Here is an 18,180-nt window from a genome sequence, read left to right as displayed (position 1 = left end):
ACAGAGGCAAGATAAACATTTTGAACTATTTATAACCGGAGGATGTGCTGGGAATGAATCAGGCTTTGCATTAGACATATGTTAAAATGCTGATGACTGGGAAGAAGAGGCACAGTCTCCCAGGTGTGTAAAGCAGATGTTCAGAGAAGACTGAAGTTTCACCCAGGACATGTGGGACTAGTGCTTGTTTTACTTTGTGCAGAATACCATAGACAGAATACCACAGACCAGGCAACTCATAAGCAATTTGTCTGTCACACTTTTAAGGCTGCAAATCTAGGTGTGATCAGGGTCTGGAGAGGTGGCTCTTGGAGGTCACATACTCCCGACTCCATCTTTGTCCCTACATGTTAGAGTGCAAGAGATCTGGGGAGTCTCTATTGATAGACACTAATTCCTCATAGAAGGGCGCTACCCTCACAATTGGACTCCTTCCCAAGTAATCTTAATCTACCTTTTTGTGCTGCTACTTTGGAAGCCAGGATTGCAACGTAAGATTTTGTGTTGGACTAGGAAGGGAAGGAGGCACAAATATTCATTCCACAACACACTACTGATTACCAACCTTGTCTGTGTGAAGCACCTAGGGTAGAGGGTCTGGGTGGATCATTTATGCATGTCCTGCACTTTTATGCTCCCAGGAGGGCATATAGAAAGGGTATGGAACAGGTTCTAGAATAAGTTGCGGGGGACACCTTCGGGCACTGGGCAGCAGATGTGAGGAGAGACCCACCCACACTTGCCACACTTTTTCCATGTAGATCAACCCTGATAGAGGAGGCCTGGTCTTGTTGGTCAGCAGCCCTAGGAAGAGTCCACATTCTGTCCTAAGTACTTCCCTCTCATGTAGACCCACAGTTCACCTGCAAATATGGACCGAGCTCCTACCATGTGGTAGGTAATTCGTGATATTGGAGAATAAGTCACTTGAGTTCTTAGGTTGGAAGAAATAGAATAACCCAGCACTCAAACAAGTGATTTAATTCTAAGTTATGATTAGTGTTATGTGGAAAAGGTGGTGTGGTCAAGAAGGACTTTGCAGATGGCAGTTCTTACTTGGGATGGGATGATCAGGATCCTCCTTGGAGAAGCTGGCATGAATGATCTCAAATCTGTTGGCTAAACTGTGACATATAATGTGTCATTTCCAAGTTTCTTGCATTGCACATTGTTAGGTTCAAGCTAACATCATTTTTGCCTTTTTGGAGCCCAAACTGTAGAATGAGGCATGGACAGCCATTCTGGAAAGCAACAGGAAGCTGGAGAGCCAGACCTTTCCTAACTGACACTTTCCTCATAACACTTTTCTCTTCCTGCTTTCCCCATAGGGAAAGGAGACGTGTTTGGGGATGTGTTCTGGAAGGAAGCCACCCTTGCCCAGTCCTGTGCCAACGTTCGAGCCCTGACCTACTGTGACCTGCATGTGATCAAACGGGATGCCCTGCAGAAAGTGCTGGAATTCTACACAGCCTTCTCCCACTCCTTCTCCCGGAACCTGATTCTCACCTACAACTTGAGGAAGAGGGTGAGCTGATAGTTTTAGCTCTTACCTACAAAGAACAATCCTTGTGCATTGTGGCCAGGAAAGTCTGTTTGCTGTTCAAGTAAAGCATTTGGTCCTAAAGAGATGCTGCTAGTTCCTTGCTCTGCAGAGATTCTGCTTTTAAAAAATGGAGGTGAGAAGGAATTTGTTGCTAGATTAGAAGGTAGATCAATGTTGATGCAGAGGGGATTTGTTTAGGATTGTGTCTGTGGACTTTTAGCCCAGCAATATCTACATGTAGCATTTTGAGAAGCTGACGAAAATGTGAGGTTTCTAGTCAGTGGAGTGGCTGTGCTGAGCCACTTAATTAGTGTAAACCAAATTCTCCCCGGTGACTGGGACCTGCTGGCCAGTGTGAGGCCATTAGCCAGCCACCTGGTAACAATTTTTTAAAATATAAAAATGATTTAGCTGAGTCCAGAAAATAAGACAGATTTGGAATTTGAAAGAGTTGGGATTTGATTGTCTAAAGAATGGTTTGTATCCAACTACTGACTTAACTAGATAAGAAGTGACTAGCGGTTTAAGAACCATAGAATTGCATATCTGAAGTTGTTGTTTTCACCCCTCAAATGATCAGAACTGTTCCATCTGTCTCTGGGAGGATTGAAATATTTGTACTCTGCACAAAATCAGTGATGAGATTCTGAACTTTTGTCTTTTGAGTTAAATCATCAGTAAGGGAATTCTGAAACTAGAGTGAATCATTCAGAAAAACTGTCCCAGAGATCTTTCCCAAATTGATCATTCCTTCACCCTTTTCCCACCTTGTGGTCCCTGAGGCCTGGATCTATCCTGGGGTTTGTGTTCGAGACACTGGCATCAGTGTGGAGTTTCTCCTCTCTCTTCTGTGCCTCAATTCATTCTGCAGATCCTGTGGGTTTCACCTGAGCTCTCAGATCTGAGATCATCCTTTGCTTCCCTCTCGCACAGTTCTTAGGATGCAGTGCCCTTCTTTGTGGGGTTGCCTGCCCCTGCCCTGGCTGGGTCATGCCTGTTCCATTTTTTACCTTCTGCCCTGTGTCTGGCTGTAGGGCAGTACTTTCTCTGTAGAGCTGCTCTGCTAACCTTAAATGTGACCCAGCTGACTATAGGATCATGTGTACATTTCCACAGGGCTTATGTGGTTGTCCATATCTGGCTCAAAATTGAACCCCAACCTCAGCGATTTTTCTCCACTCCTCTCCCTGCTGCTCTGAATTCCCACCGTGAGATTTCCACAGGCTCCTTCAAGCTCACCACACCTTTTCAAAGAGCTGTGTCTTGGCTTGTTTCTTCCCTAAGCTGGAATTCCAGTGATTCCTGTGAGTGACATGCTGTGTTAACTCTTATCACTCTGCTAACATGCTTATTTATTCATTCATCAACCCATCATAACTGTGCCAACTGGACTAGAAGTATAAAACCAAATAATCAGTTCCCTATAACCGAGAACGTGAACTCTAATACAGAAGATGGATACAGAGAGGATAATGGCAGTACATGATGCTAGGTATAATAGCTGATTTGTTCAAGGTATCGTGGGAACATGAAGGAGAAAGGTAGCTAAGAAGGGAGTTAAAGAGAAAGTGCAGGAGCATGGACTTGAGCTGAGTCTGAAAAATGTGCTTGCCTAACAGGTGTTCCACTTTCAGGGGAAGTTTGAGCAAAGTCTTAAGAGAGGAGACAACTTTTTGTGAGTGCTTTGTTCAAGACTGCAAGTACTTGTCACAGGATTGTAGAGCAGTTTTCTTCTGCCTGTTTTGAATTACTTGACTTGTGTAGTGTTGGGAGTCGTTGCTCGGAGCCTCTCTAGAGCTGAGGCTTGGTATCTTGGTATCTACAAGTGTGGCTGTGAACCGTGGTGCACAAGTGATTGCAGGGTACCTGCAATTAAAAAAGCTTTAAGGATGATGATGAAGCAGGGTTGGGAGCTCTGGGTCTCGGCTTTCACATATCTAACATGTAAGGTAGTGGCAAGATGCTTTTGATGGTTCTGTGGTTTGAAACGTGGCTGTTTGAGTTCCGATTGAACATGGTCACTTCTTCCTGGATTTCCTGTTGGCTGCGAACTTGGGATGCTTGCCAATCGTGCTGTTAGCCAAATGGATATTCTTAAAGTTGTTTTTTGGTTGTTTACTATTTCTTTGCATAAAATCAAGATGATTATAATCAGTTTTCACTGTTACTCCTACTATACTTTGAAAAGTTACCTGCTAACCATGGTTTGGGTCATCTGGAAGAGTAATCATCTCACAATCATTGTGGATCAAGGAAATGTGTCTTAAACTCAGACCAATCCCAACAACAATATTTCAAGAGTCACATTATAAGTACAAAATGACAAGTCTGAAGAAGAGAAGACTTGGGGCTGCATTTGCTGTTATTATTGTTTCTCTTTTAAATATTACATATTTGGGTCTGACACAATGGCTCAATTTGCTTATCCTCTCCCTTTATGTGCCAGGATCCCATATGGGTGATAGTTCATGTCCTATTGCTCTGCTTCCCATCCAGCTTCCTGCATGTGGTCTGGGATAGTAGTAGAGGATGGTCCAAACCTTGGGACTGCACCCACATGAGAAACCCGGAGGAAGCTCCTGGCTTCAGATCAGGAGTCAGATCTTGAGTCAGCTTTGGCCATTGAACCAGCAGATGGAAGATCTTTCTGTCCCTCCTTCTTTCTGTAAAATCTGCCTCTCTAATAAAGTTATGTATTTAAAAAGTAGAATAACAAAAAAATTCCTTCTACTGGTTCATTCCCCAGATGCCTACAATAGGGCTAGGCCAGGCCAAAGCAGAAGCCAGGAACTCCACCTGAGTCTCCCTTACAGGTTGCAGGGGTCCAAGTGCTTGAGCCATCAACAGCAGTCTCCCATATACATGAGGAGGAAACTGGATTGAAAACAGAGTAGTCGGGATTTGAACCAAGGACTCCATTTTGGGATACAGGCATACCACTGGCAACTTAACCCACTGCACTACAACTCCCACTCTGGTGCCACACTTTTGAAGGACTGATGTGGGCGAGTCTGCACAGCTGTAGGGTGCAGAACAGATAGTGCTATAGAAAGACTTGGCTACAATCCAAGGCTGTCCTTTGGAAGTATCAGATCTCCCAAAGAATGGAATCATCTGCTTTGAATGGGGTCAGGTTTATGGCTCTTGGAGTACCTAGGAATTCCTTTATTTAAGGGAGCCCTGTGGCTCAGAAACATCACAGAAGGGACTTCAGCATCCAAGGAGAGACAAACCCAGCTGCCCTTCAGCTGTCCTTCCAACCTGAAATGCTTATGAGCCTGGTATACATCCAAAGGAATTTCCATCAAAGCTTTTATGTAAGGAGGCAGCCATCCTTCCTTTCTTTGTTTTCTTTTCTTTTTGGAAAAAAAAGAGGCTTGTCATTCTGGTATTGCCATTGTAGTCTCACATTATGTCCCTCTGAGAATTAATTCACAGTTACACAGGGCATAGAAGACAAGAACATTACATGCATGAATTGCTCTTGTAGCTATTTTTTTTCACCAGCAAAGGGAAGTATTTTCTTGTGGCTATTTCTATCTTGGCAAAATCAAGTGTGTTATTTGCTAAGGTTCCTGAGAACACAGTGCCTTGGACATCTGTTTGGGTGGTTGGATCTTGGAGATATCCAGGATGCAGCAGAGCCTGAGCTGGAAGGTGCTTCAGTGGCCATCCCATCTCTTCCCACTTCCCCCACCACCCATGGGTCACAAATGTGACATTTTAGAGAAAGGCTGTAAAACCAGTTTGGCTTCAGAATTGGAGCCAGAAATTGGAATTGGACTCTTTCACGGGAGCCTTCCTGCTTCTCAGTTTCCTGGCCCCCTCCTTCTGAACCTCATTGCTTTATCCCTAAACCCAAGAGTGTGATCTCTTCCCAGTGCTATGCTTGGGATTCGACTCAGGAAGGAACCTGTTGCCTCCCTTCATTTCCTCCAAAGTTAGGCACATGAGGTCATGGGCAAAGATGAGAAGGCTCAACCTGGAGTCAGTCCAGGATTTTGACCTTTAGTTCTTTTTTTGTTTGTGAGGCCTGAGCTAGATAAGACCTCAGCTTGGGTATTATCTCTATTTCCTGGTACTTCTGTGATTCTGTACAAATTCTCAAAGCTTCCTCATCTGTAAAGCAAAGGTGATGAAAATGTCTACTTTGTAGGTAAATTTGTGAGAATTAAAAAAGGTGATATGGATTTTTGCATGCAAAGTATGGTAAGTGCTCAGTTAAGGTGTGAACTGTTTTCCTTTTGGGAGGTCTGCTGAGTAGACCTTGCCCTACTCTTGCCCTACTCTTGATCATTTTGTACCTGCTGAGAAATAAATGGAAGACAGGTCTTTTTCTCTTGCTCAGAAAGGACCCCTGCTCTGCAGAATAGTCCGTGGGTGAGTGTTACCCCTGGAATCACTGCCATTTTTGTGACAAAGGAAGAACCAACTGACCTGAAAATGGGACCCATTGCTGGCCTTGCTGACCACTAGCACTGCTGGTAGAGGGACCATCATTCACTCACTCTTTAGGCCAGTTTCCTTGCAGGGAAAGCTCTGACTATTTTGAGATCTCAGCTTGGTCACCAGAGGGAGGCACAGCATCCTTGTCTCTTCTGAGGGAGGCAGCCAATGGCTATTCATGGAAGCCAAGGAAAGTAGAGCCTTCCTTATCCCAAACTCTGGGCTCTCTAGGGTGCCATCAGGCATTTTCCTCCAGGCCCTGAGTCATCTTCCATCTGTAATCAGAGCATAGATGCTATTAATAGTGAAATTATCTCCTCCAGATACTGCACAAGTGATGTCACAATGTCACTCTGTGTAGTGTGTCACCTGTCTAATCCTCAGAACAGCATCATGATGTTACCACCTCATCCTCATATCTCAAGGGAAAAGCTAGGACCCTGTGGAGAGAAGGATCCCTTCTCAAAGATGATTCAGTTAATGGGTGGTGAGTGCCAAACCTGGGAGTGCTTGTCAGTCTCGGCAGCCATTACATCCTGTGGCAGAGCATCCAGGAAATGTGGCACTCAGCCTCTCCTACATTGCATTCTTTGGCTTGCTTCCAAACCGTTGAATTTTGGGGGGCAGCATTGGTTGTCTCCTAAATATCCCCAGTGGCTGTCACTGCACCCTACGCAACTGGAAGCTTATACAGTATCATCACAGTCAACTGAAGGCTAGGGACATGAGAAAGTTTGCCCTCATAGTGACAGTCCCGCAAATGGCTGGATGTGGGAGGTTAGGCAGGGAGCCAATCTGGCCATGATAGGCTAGTAACTCACTTGAAGGAATACTGCTTTAAATCTCAGGCCTAAGTTAGAACATCCATGTCACTTGAGTAACTGTGTGCCCTTGGCCAAGGTGCTGAACTAGTGTAAACCTCAGTTTCCTGGTGTGAGAGTACTTCAGAACGTTCATGAACTAATAAAGCAAAAGATAATTTATAGGATGGATGTTTAGCATAGGAGTTAGATGTTGCTTGGGAGGTTTACATCTCATTTCAGAAGGTCTGACTTCAGTCCTGGTTCTGGTTTCAATCCCAGCTTCCTGCCAACATGCTAATATTCAACCTGGAAGGTGGTAGATCATAGCTCAAGTATTTGGGTCCCTTAAGCAATGTGGGAGTGATAAACTAGGTGCTAAACTTCAGCTTGGACCACCCCAACTATTGAGGTCATCTGGGAAGATAAATCAGCAAATTGATTCTTCTCTCCCCCCTCCTCTCTCCCTTCTACACACACTCACTCTCTTTCAAATAAAATGAAAATAAGCCAAATTAATTAGCTTATTTTGGTGCAAAAAGTTGAAATCCTTACATATAGTATTTTTATTATATAACTTTATCAACTTTTTAAAAACCACCTATATGTACTTCAAATCTTTTCCACAGGAATTAATAGCCTTTTAATAAAGCTTCTCTTTATTTTATCCTTGCAGCTTTTAATCTCTTTATAAAAGTCTCTTGGTTAGGTTTATTGACAGGCTTGCATATATTAAACTAAAAATATAAAGGTGGTAGAGTACCCATAGGAGCTATTCAATACACATTTGTTTGTCTTCCACATCTCCCCTCCCCACCTCCAGTTGGAGGAGTACTGAGTTCCTGCTTTGTTTCCTTGATTTGTAGGCATATTAATTTTTTTTTGGTCAAGGTTCCCTTTGGACAGTCAACCTGAGGTGATATTTTACTGTCCAGATGCAGGGGGATTGAGTCCTCCTGCTGCTCCTGGGGACAGTAGAGGAGACGTAGCATAATTTAATGATGTGCTACCAACAGGCAATTAGATACTTAACAGCAGCCAGTGCCTGGGATAATTGGCATGCAGGTAATTGGTGGGGTGGTTCTCATTCTCTGTGTTTAGGGCTTGATTTTAAAGCCAATACTGTTGTGTACTTGAATATTGTTTTACACAGTGTTTACTCGTATTAATTTGTTACAAGGTAAATTTTTCTTAGCTTGATTAATGCCCTAATCTAGTGAGTTTGTGAGGGAGCTAGAACTATAGATACTGGTGTGTTCAAGCAGGGGCCTCATAAAGCTAGTTTTCCAAAACCGAGGTTGCCATAGTGAGCTGTCTTGAATGCCATGTTGTATGTTTCCAGTTTACTTTAGCCAAGGGATGTTTTATTCTGAAGAAGAGATCAAAGTACTGGAGGCTCAGGATGCTGTTCCTGAGTGGCACTAGAAAGCCTTTTAATTTTCTCCCTGAACAAATTCTTGCAGAAAGATGGTAAGAAGAAAGAAAAAAGACCACAATGTTAGGTGCTCAGAAATGTCACCCGTTTCCCCACTGAGTCATCCTAGCCTACATTTTAAAATGATCTCTGTGTAGCCCATATTTTCCTTGTCATTCTCCAAAGTGAGGGCTCCTGTGAAATTAAAATCATCTATTAGACTGTCAAGCCAAAAAGATAATAAAATCATGGTGTTGGAATTAGGGGTGGGCAAAGTGGACAGGTGATGTGAGTGACACAACTGTGACTATTTCAGAACGTTCTCTCAGAAAAAAATACAAACAAAAAAATCATTTTCTCTGCTCCCTACAAGGATCAGAGAAAGGTGTTGTCAGATGCCTAGGAGATCTTCCTTTAAGCCTCAGGTGGTCTCCCCAGTAACCTAGGAAAGGCCTTGAAGAACCTGATTGTGATCCGGAGAGTGGGAGATGGTGAGGGTACTCCCCGCTCCATTATGTGTGAATCTGCTTAGCCTGCACTTGGTCAGGCTTTGTCTGGCTATTTCCAGAGAAGCAGTCACTTCTGAGAAAGAGTTGGGGTTTTAAATCTAGTTCCTCACGTCTAGGGACCCGCTAGCTCAAGTGGGGAGTGGGAGATGTACATTGAACAAGTATGGCCATTTCTCTTCTATAGATTCATCTTGCCTATGCTAATGGGTGCTTGTGGGAAGGAATGGTAAAGGGCCAAGCATGTCACCTTTCGTGACATGGGTGGACAGCTGTGTTACTGCCTCCCCTTGTCCTTGGGCCACAAGACAGCAGAGGAATAGGAATCAGAAGATCTGGCTCACAGAACAGTCAAGTAGAGGAAGCAAAGAGTGGTGGTTAAAACTCCACAGGAATTCAAATCCTGGCTCTACTTAGTGACTTAAGGCCAATCTGTGTATGTTAAAAACAGGTGCCAAGATAGAACTGTAGAAAGATGCTTTAACATTGTGGCAAATTCTCAATGTGTCTTGCTGTCATTGTTGTCCTTGATGAGTACATGTAAGATGAAGAGGTAGATGATAATGGTCAAACCTACTTGGGATGTGTGTGTGTGTGTGTGTGTGTGTGTGAGAGAGAGAGAGAGAGAGAGAGAGAGAGAGAGAGAGAGAGAGAGAGAGAGAGAGAGAGAGAGAGACTGACTGACTCAATGACTCTGAGATCCAACCAAGCAACACCACAGTGCCAGGCAGTTCTCTTGGAGAGGAGCATCTCTTAACACTTTCTGAGACAAATGTGTTTGGGTTATAACAGAGTAGTGTTGCTAAGTCCCAGGTCTTGGGTTCAGTCCTAAAATGAGAAAGCTGCTTCTTGATGTCTCAGATGTTCAGCCTGACCTTTTTCATTTCTTTGGTTGTTGAGCTTTTTTCGAGCTTCTTCCACTGCTTTTGCAGGGAGCTGAGTCAGAAGTAGAGCAGCTAGGACATGAAGTGGCACTCATAAGGGATGTTGGTGGTTGCTGCTGATGCCTTTAACCCACTGAGCCATGCCAGCCCCAACCCCTTCATTTTGTAGTGAGCTGACAGCTTTATATTTCCAGAGAGCATTTTGTTCCCATTTTGGCAGCACATGCACTAATATCACAAGGTCGTCAAAGAATGTTTCTAACTGACGTCAAAGTCCTTCCTGCAAGCTACTTTCTCATTCTTTCATTGCTGTAAGCAAATTTCATGTTTATCCCCATGTTTTTGTGACCCCTTGTTCCAGTTAAGTGCTCCTTCCTCCCTTCAAGATTTGCTCCATGGTTTAGAACATGTCCTTATAAATTTGGTCTGGCACAGGGTTTTGTATTCCATCCCTTGTTTTTGGAATCTGAACCCAATCTGCCCCTCCAAACTTTCATAATATTAAATGCCTTCTACAATAACAGATTAGTACATTAATCTTAACTCACCCCCTCCAAGGAGACTTGGAGGACCCATATCAGGAGATTATGGACAAAATCTAGTCCAGGTCGGATGTCTATGCAGACTGCACTTTTTATCATGAGCCCACCCTATTCTGATGCTTCTCACTGCAAACTTGGTTGGTTGCAATGTATTTATTCCTGGTGATAATTCATTGGTCTTACTGTGCTTTTGCTTTATTTAGACTGCCCTCGTGGAAGCCTGACTCTACGTTGCTTCTTTTTGATCTCACTAGTCTAGGTGAGCCCCTTGTCTTTCAAGTCAGTGTGCACTGATCTGCTTCTGGTGACTTATTGTGTTCCATGGTGTACTCACTTTTGGTTCCATTACCTCTTACCCCCACTCCTGTAGGGTTTGAAAGGGTGAAGCCAGATGTGTCTTCCCTGCTGTGTAGAAGCTGTATAAAGACTGGCCCATGTCTGCTTGATTCACTTCTTTGTCCTGCTGAGCACTCTTAGAGCATGGTGCAAAGTGAGCATTCAGTAACTGAATGAATAGGTAAATGGATGAATGAATGAATTCATCAAAAAACCAATCAGATACAAAACTCTGCCAGCTGAGGCTCATGATATAACCTAGAAGTTAAGAAGCCTGGGTCCCAAATTGGGCTTCCTGAATTTGATTCCTAGCTCTGGCTCCAGACTCCTTTTTCCTACAAATTCAGTGATTTCTCAAGTGATTGAGTTCTGCCTACCTACATGAGACACCTGTATTAAGTTCCTAAGGCTGATCCCAACCCAGCTGTAGCTATGGGGGCATATATGGAAGAAATAAGCAGATAGAAATCTCCTTTTCCCTCCCTCTCCCCTCCAATACAAACAAAGTAATCTTTTTAAAATCCACTAACTAATGAGCATGTGCCTATCTCTTGTTACAAGTTTTAAAAGCCTTGACTACAAGATCATGTGTGAGGCAGCCTTTCTCTTTCTCAGTCTTTGCCAGAACATCTCCTAGCAACTCTTTCCTGTTGTCTCCCCCAGGCCCTGCGTGGAAAGATCCTTCAGCCTCTGCAGGTATCACTGATGGCAAGCATAAATCAGGAAGTTTTTCCATTTGTTGGGTACCTGCTCTGCAGTTTACATAGAAAACACTCCATAGGCATTTTAAACCATTGAGGTGCAGAGAAGATGGAGCCCCAGAAAGGTTGAATAATTGCTACTGATTAAATAGGCTACATCGGAGGTAGACCTGGAGCACAGATATGACAATCAGCAAGACCCTACTCTTGCTTTTGTGCTGCCTTTTCCATATCACTGGTCCCTGGAGAAACTCCAGTGACACTGTAGAGGCTTCCTTAAGCCCTGCCTGTCTCCTGTGCTTCCATGACAGCAACAAACACTTGGTCCCCACCTAAAGGAAGGTGGGCTTTTGATGACTGAGGGCATTTGAATGTATGTTGTTTGTTCAGAGAAAGGGAAGGGCTTTCATAATCCAGTGGTGGCGTAGAGTGAGGCTGAACAAGCCAGCAGTTGCTCTTTGGCATGGGTCTCCGCTCTGGCACTGCAGTGGCAGCATAAAAGCCTCGTGTGGTCTGTGGCAGGAATGTTCCAAGCTGCAATTTGCTCCTGTCCTTCAATGAGAGCCCAGAAGAATGACCTTGAGCCCTCATTTATTAGGCTGCTTGGAGCTTTGCAGCCAGACCTTCAAGAGGTTGGTGAGATCCAGTCCCCCAGCCAGGGCAGGGAAGAAGCTTTAAAGTGGCAATATGAATGTGATGGCTGTGAGGCTGCAACCTTTCTTGGGCCTAGAGGTATCTAGGGAGGGCTTTGAGGAAGTGTCTGTTGAGCTGTGTCTTGATGGAGGGACCTGACCGAGAAAGCCAACCTCTTCTGATACCTGTACACCTTGTGGAAGGCACCAGTCACAGAGATGGCTGAGTAAGTGTCTGATACTTAATCAGGAGAGTGTCCCTTGTGTGCAAGCTGGTGTTGACATGAAAACAGTGAAGTTGCTGATCAGTAAGATCCTAGGATGAAGAGCCTTCTATGGGAAAGCCACTGCTTGTTTCCCCATCCTCTATATGTGTCCAGCTCCTTCCCTCTCTGACCTGACCCAAGTGAAGGTTGGCTGAAGACTGCAGAAGGGAAGGTCACGGACTTTCAGGAGAAAGCAGCCTCCAGGATTCACCTTCCCTGGAGATACAAAGACACCGGGATAGTGTGTCAGCATGGGTTAGGAAGTGGTGAGACCAGGGAGCAGCAATGAGTGCGCCATCTCCTCCACCCTTATTCTCACCACACCTGCCAAGGGCATGGACATCACATCCAGGGCCTCTACATGCCTCTCACTGTGCATGCATCTACAACCACCTGGTTGTCCCTAGGTTTCTGGGATGGTTTGCTGCTTAAAAGCCCCTTGCTATAGTCTGCTTGCTGAAGATTGTGCTTCATCTTCCAGAGGTCATTTTGCAGAGAGCTCCTGTATTCTGCTGTTTCCTAGCACATTTCTGGCAAATGTGCATTTGCTTCTGGCTCAGAGTATGAATTTTTTTTTTAAAGGAAGACACGTTTGTTGTTTTTTTTGTTGTTTGTTGTTTTTTTTTTTTTTTTTTTTTTTTTTTTTTTTTTTTTTTTTTTGTAGCAGCATCTAAATTCCTGCCTCTCACTCCCCTAGACTGGATCCCATCAGTATTTGATTCCTCCTACTGGTGAGGGGTGACATTGCACCGTAACTCTGCAGGACTTCTCACTGAATACATCCAATGTGAAGCTGGTTCCAAGCGCTGTAAGCTAGTGGAGCTTCTCTGGACATAAGACAAAGCCGACAGAAGATGAGAGGTGTTGAAAGGATAACCCACTGAGGGACAGGAGAGAGAGAAACTCCTTCAGAGTTAGGAAGTGGAAACAAAAGATTGAAAGTCTTGAGCAAGAAAAGCATGCCTCCATGCAGTAGCACATCAGCAACTTTCCCTTTCCTCAGGTCAAGCATGCTCGGAAATTTTTTCATTGGCATCTCATTCCCAAACAATATGTTGGTATTGTTATGTGAAACAGCTTATGTGAGTACCGCTGCTCTTCTCTGATACCTTCTCCATCTGATTTTCATTTGACTTTGGGGAAGAGTCCCAAGATTTGCTATGGGTCAAGCTACTTTCCCCTGCCTTAGAAAAGTAAGGATGTGAAAGAAAGAATGAGGTACATGGGAAAAAAGAGCACTGAGAAATGAAGGTACAGGAGCCCCCCACTTGGCCAGTTGCAGGCCAGTGAGTTCTGTTATTGATCGAAGATGGGTACCTGGTGCCTATTCTATATGGCCAAATTGCTTGTGCAGGGCTGTGGGTGATTTTGCAAACAAAAACTGAGCAGGCAAGGGTAGAAGAATCCAGGAAAGTACTTGTGCTCCGAACCCAATGTTCCAGGACCTTCCACCTCACCCAGTGAATGTAACAGACAGCAGCTTTGTTTTCTCTGCAAGGCTGCATGTAGAGGCAGGTGGGGACACTGCCAGGGTTGCCAAGGCCAGGTAACAAGTTAAGCACTTCCTAATTCCTCCCTGACATTTCTCTCAGGCTAGAACTTGTGCAGAGAGACTTGTAACATAGCTCGTTGACTCGTCCTGGAGGCAGTTGGTTATTATCTGTGGTCATGGCCAGCACAACTCATTAAAATCCACACAGTCTTCTTAGCAACACTCACATAGCCGCCTACCCCAACCAACAACAGAGCTGTCCTTGGCATCCCTCAGCAGGGCCGCCTTGTCATGCTCTCTGTGCTTTCTATGCCTCTCTATACTGCTGCTGCTGGCTTCTCCCAGTGCCAGAGGCCACAGAGGGGACTAGAGCCTGCTCAGCTACCCTTTTGTCACTGCAGGAGCTCTGCTTACTGCTGATTCCTCTGCAGAGTCAGACATCATTTGCTTATGTGTGTGCATGCCCCTCCTACCCCCAAACTTGGCACATAGCTTGTTGCCATCCTGCACCAACCTGCCAGCAAGTTGCTACCGTATGTGTGTGTAGTTATGTGTGCACATTTCCAGTGTTTCCTTTTGATTAGTCCTGAAGGAGACAGGCTTTAGGACCCATTCCTTGGATTCAACCATGGATTCAAGGGGTCCTGTTCCTTTGCTGCGTATGGGGTGGTTTTCTGGGGTCAACTATGCTTAGCTATGGAAGGTTGTGTTGCTTCTTTGGGTCAGAGGTGAAGTGACATCAGTAAACTTGAAAACCCTTCAATGTGCCACATGGGATCAGCTTGTGTTTGTGCATGTGTACACTTAGTGGAGGGTACATATGCCCATTCAGATTCACTGGAATGGGCACAAAATCCTTCCTCATTACAGTGGGCTGGACATAGGCATAGGAAGGACCCAGCAAGATAGAAACTGTTGGTGGATTCTGGGAGTGGGACCTTTTAGGGCAAAGTTAGAACCCTACTCTCCCCCTTGGGTGGTTTGCTATGAATTGTCAATGACCTCAAGGCTTTGAGAGAGGAGATGGTAGGTGTTCCTCCATTGGAATGTGGGCAACCATACACAATGTGGCCCTGAGCTCAGAATGAGTGTCCAGGGAAGGCCCTGCTTCCTCCTGGCACCCACATCACCAGTGCACTGGACAGGCTTGGCCTCTGAACTTTGTTAGGCTGTCATTGTCACTGACTCCACATCTCAGCTTTGGTTAACATCAGCTTTTAATTATTTGTGTCTATAGTTGCATCTATCCTGTACTTTCTGGCAGGCTTGTATTTTTTACATCAGTGTTGAGTTCCCTGGGGAAGGGACAGCATCATGGTGAAGGTGTCTCAGTGTAATGCTGCAAGACCAGCTTCTCCTCTACTCTGAGGACAGGGGGACTCCCCTGGGTTGGTTTCCTATGAATACTAACACATTGCCATGCAAGTTCATGCTTAGAAAACAGTTATTTTCTCAAAGTCCAGAGGCGGGAGTTGGAAGTCTAGGTATTGAGGTTACCCATCTTCCCCATGGCTCTGGAGGAAGTTCTTTCTTGCTTGCCCATTTTTCAGTGGCTCCTGGCCATCCTTAGCTTGTGACATCACACCAGTGTCTTTTTTGAGAGAGCCTTCGCCCATCTGTGTCCAGGTCAAGTCTCCCTCTACTTCTTCTTTGAGGACACCAGTCATTGGTCTCAGTGCTCACCCTAAGTCCAGGATGCTTTCATTTCTAGATCTTAAATCAGTTGCATCTGTAGTGACCTTCCAAAGAAGATCCCAGTTACCCATCATTTTCTTATTCTAAAACCTCTGATGGCTCCTGATAGCCTCAGAATCAAGTGCAGACACAGGCATCTCACAGGAACTTGAATTTGCAGTTGTAATTCAGATAATATCTTCATGCTGCTGCCAGACTCCCAGCCCCACTGGGCTGTGACAGTTACAGAACATGCTGTGTACTCCTACATTTGTTCCCCGCCTTGGAATGTCCTTCATCTGCCTCACCACCTCCTGCATAACTCAGCCCAGCCTGCAAATCCAGCTCAGATTGTGCTTGCTCATAGTCCTCCTCAGTCTACCTCCAGCTAGCTTTGGTCTCTTTCATTTGTGTTTCCATGGTGTTTTGTTTGTCCTTTACACCAGGTATCAAATGGTTTTTAAAGATCACTCAGCACATGTCTAATGACCCTCTGGGTTTTTAGGTCTTTTCCATATCTTCATTGCTTGCATTTCTTTGTGTGGTGCCTGCCACTGAGCGGACAAGAACTGAAGCTTCTAGATTCACAACAAAACTGCCAAATCATTCAGCTTTTCAGGTGAGCAGAGATTCCAGCACCAAGTCTGCAACCACCATTTCTCTCGTTTTTGCCCAGCAAGCACCCTCCTGCCCAGCTGGTCTGCCTCCCCTGTCACCCACGCTTGCCACACTAGGGGGCCTAGCTGCTGCAGATTCCTGGGACTTTTCAAAACCCAGACTTCCTGGGTTTTGGCACTTAAAGTCCCATATCTGGGATCATGGATGGTCTTCCCCAACATTCATCCTCCTCTGACTCCTGATAATTCCTATGAATGCAATTGCCCCACAAGATTCTTCTAGTCATTTGTCATACAGTCATGAAACATTCACCAGCAGATGGACATCTGACCAGGCCCTGCATGGGCTCCTCACGTGTTTCCCAAGGTGCAGCAGCCTCGTAAATGTGACTTCTGAGCGTTCCTTCTGCTCATTGGCTTTTTGACCTGCTCTCTTCAGAGGTGACCCTCCCAGTTTCTTGCATTCTATCCAGGAGAACCTGGAAATGCTGGATCCCAGGCACAGCTCTTCCTAATGTAGTAGAATGCCACATGCAAAACTATTCCTCCAGGAAGTTCTCCCTGGGAAGCTCCTCCCAGCTCCTCACCTCTACCTCTCTCTCTCTCTCTCTCTCTCTCTCTCTCTCTCTCTCTCTCTCTCTCCTCCTAGGGATTGAGTATATCATAATCACTTGGGAGAATGCAATTGCATTCACTTGGGAGAAGAACTTACTACTCTGGATGAGTTGATGCATGTTAGGTTCTAGCTTAGACTTGCCACCAGAGCAAGTCATGAACCTCAGTCTTGTTCACTGTGAAGTAAGAAAGTTAGATGAGCCCTCCTATTTTTACAGCCTTCTCAAGGGGAAAATATAAGTGTCTTCAGCAAGATGGCAGTGGGAAGAGGCCTCTAAAATCTTGCCTTGCATTGACTCCTTCTCCACCACCTGTCCCTGCCTGACTTGCAATTCCTATCTTTATCCTTCGATTCCCCCGTAATCCCATCCTGGCCCAGCTCAGAAAGCCACCACCTACGAGTCCAAAAGATGTAAAAGCACAATTAGAAAGCTAGGATTCCTTTGCTGTGACTTGGCTCACAATGCCCTGGTTTACAGAGGAAAGGTTCAACTCCTGAGCCCTGTTTCTGCACACCCAAAGCTATGTCTGGTTCCCCCTACCCAGTGCCCCAGATAACTTTGTCCTCACTTTCTTATTGCTGCCCTCCCATGTTCTATCTGGTTCTTTTTTTCAGATTTCTTTATTTTGTATTGGAAAGGTAGAGACACACAAAGGGAGAGAGATCCCATTCTCAGGTTTACTCCCCAAATAGCTGCCAGAGCTGAGCTGATCTGAAGCCAGGAGCTTCTTCTGCGTCTCCCACGTGGGTGCAGGGTCCCAAGGCTTTGTTCACACTCCGCTGCTTTCCCACACCACAAATGGAGAGAGGGGGGAAGAGAGAGGAGGGGGGAAGAGAGAGGAGGGGGGGAGAGAGAGGAGAGAGAAAGGGAGGAGAGAGATAGGGAGAATGAATGAATGAATATCTGTGTATGGTGCTGTATTCGATAGTCAGTTTGGCATGAAGAAGCGAAGGACATCATGGATTAAAGGACCCAGATATTCCCAGTCCACCCCCCATGGAGGCAGCCACCCACCCACATGCAGGAACAAGCCATTGGGCTGCATCCTTGTTGGTTTTTGTGCCTTACTCATTGCTCACCCTGTAGCCTGGCCTCACAACCTCACAGCTGTGCCCCCTGATAAGATGAAAGAAAAGCACAGGGCTGGCAAGGCCACTGTGTTGAAACACACACACACACACACACACACACACACAATTTGTCTCCTGGAACTGCTCCATTTACTTATCTCTTGCTGAGGGATCCCATCTCAGGAGTTAGGTGATATTTATTACCTAGGATGGTAATTATATGGTACAGTGGGGGCTGGAATGGGATAATGCATGATTTCTTAGGATGGTCACCATGCTTAATTTCACAAGTACAAACCACTTGTTATAAAACCCAGATTATAATCTGTGAAATCCTAAACTTTAAAATATCGTTAAAGAACTTGTGATAATGAAGCACTATCACCCTCAAGCAGGCCCAGTAACCACTGAAAGACAGCAGGCAGGCATTCCCTCTTCAGGAGCTACTTTAACAAGAAGGTGAGAGAGGTGGCCAGTTAGTGGAGCAGTTATTTGTGTGTAAAAGATAGGGGAGACCTGTGTATACCTTGCAGACCTTATTTTTCTCCCCTAGTCTTTAATCTTTATTAATCTGTTCGTTAAATCTTTCTACAAAGACAGTGACCCATGTCAGCCCTGTCCTTTCCAACTTAAATGCTAA

The 18,180-nt window shown here is 45.1% G+C and overlaps 1 protein-coding gene across 2 annotated transcripts in view; it reads left to right on the top strand.

Moving 5' to 3' along the window:
- Positions 1-18,180, top strand: part of KCNH1 (potassium voltage-gated channel subfamily H member 1) — a 334,081-nt gene that overhangs the window by 261,041 nt on the left and 54,860 nt on the right. For both annotated transcript variants that reach the window (XM_004578675.2, XM_004578674.2), the window contains exon 10: positions 1,329-1,525. In XM_004578675.2, coding sequence (XP_004578732.1) covers positions 1,329-1,525 — 197 coding nt within the window. The remainder of the gene's footprint in view (positions 1-1,328; positions 1,526-18,180) is intronic.

The sequence above is a fragment of the Ochotona princeps genome, chromosome 10 (assembly GCF_030435755.1).
Source record: "Ochotona princeps isolate mOchPri1 chromosome 10, mOchPri1.hap1, whole genome shotgun sequence".
Classification (NCBI taxonomy): domain Eukaryota; kingdom Metazoa; phylum Chordata; class Mammalia; order Lagomorpha; family Ochotonidae; genus Ochotona; species Ochotona princeps.
The sequence above is the reverse complement of the archived record's forward strand: the minus strand, read 5'-3'. Positions and strand labels throughout refer to the sequence as shown.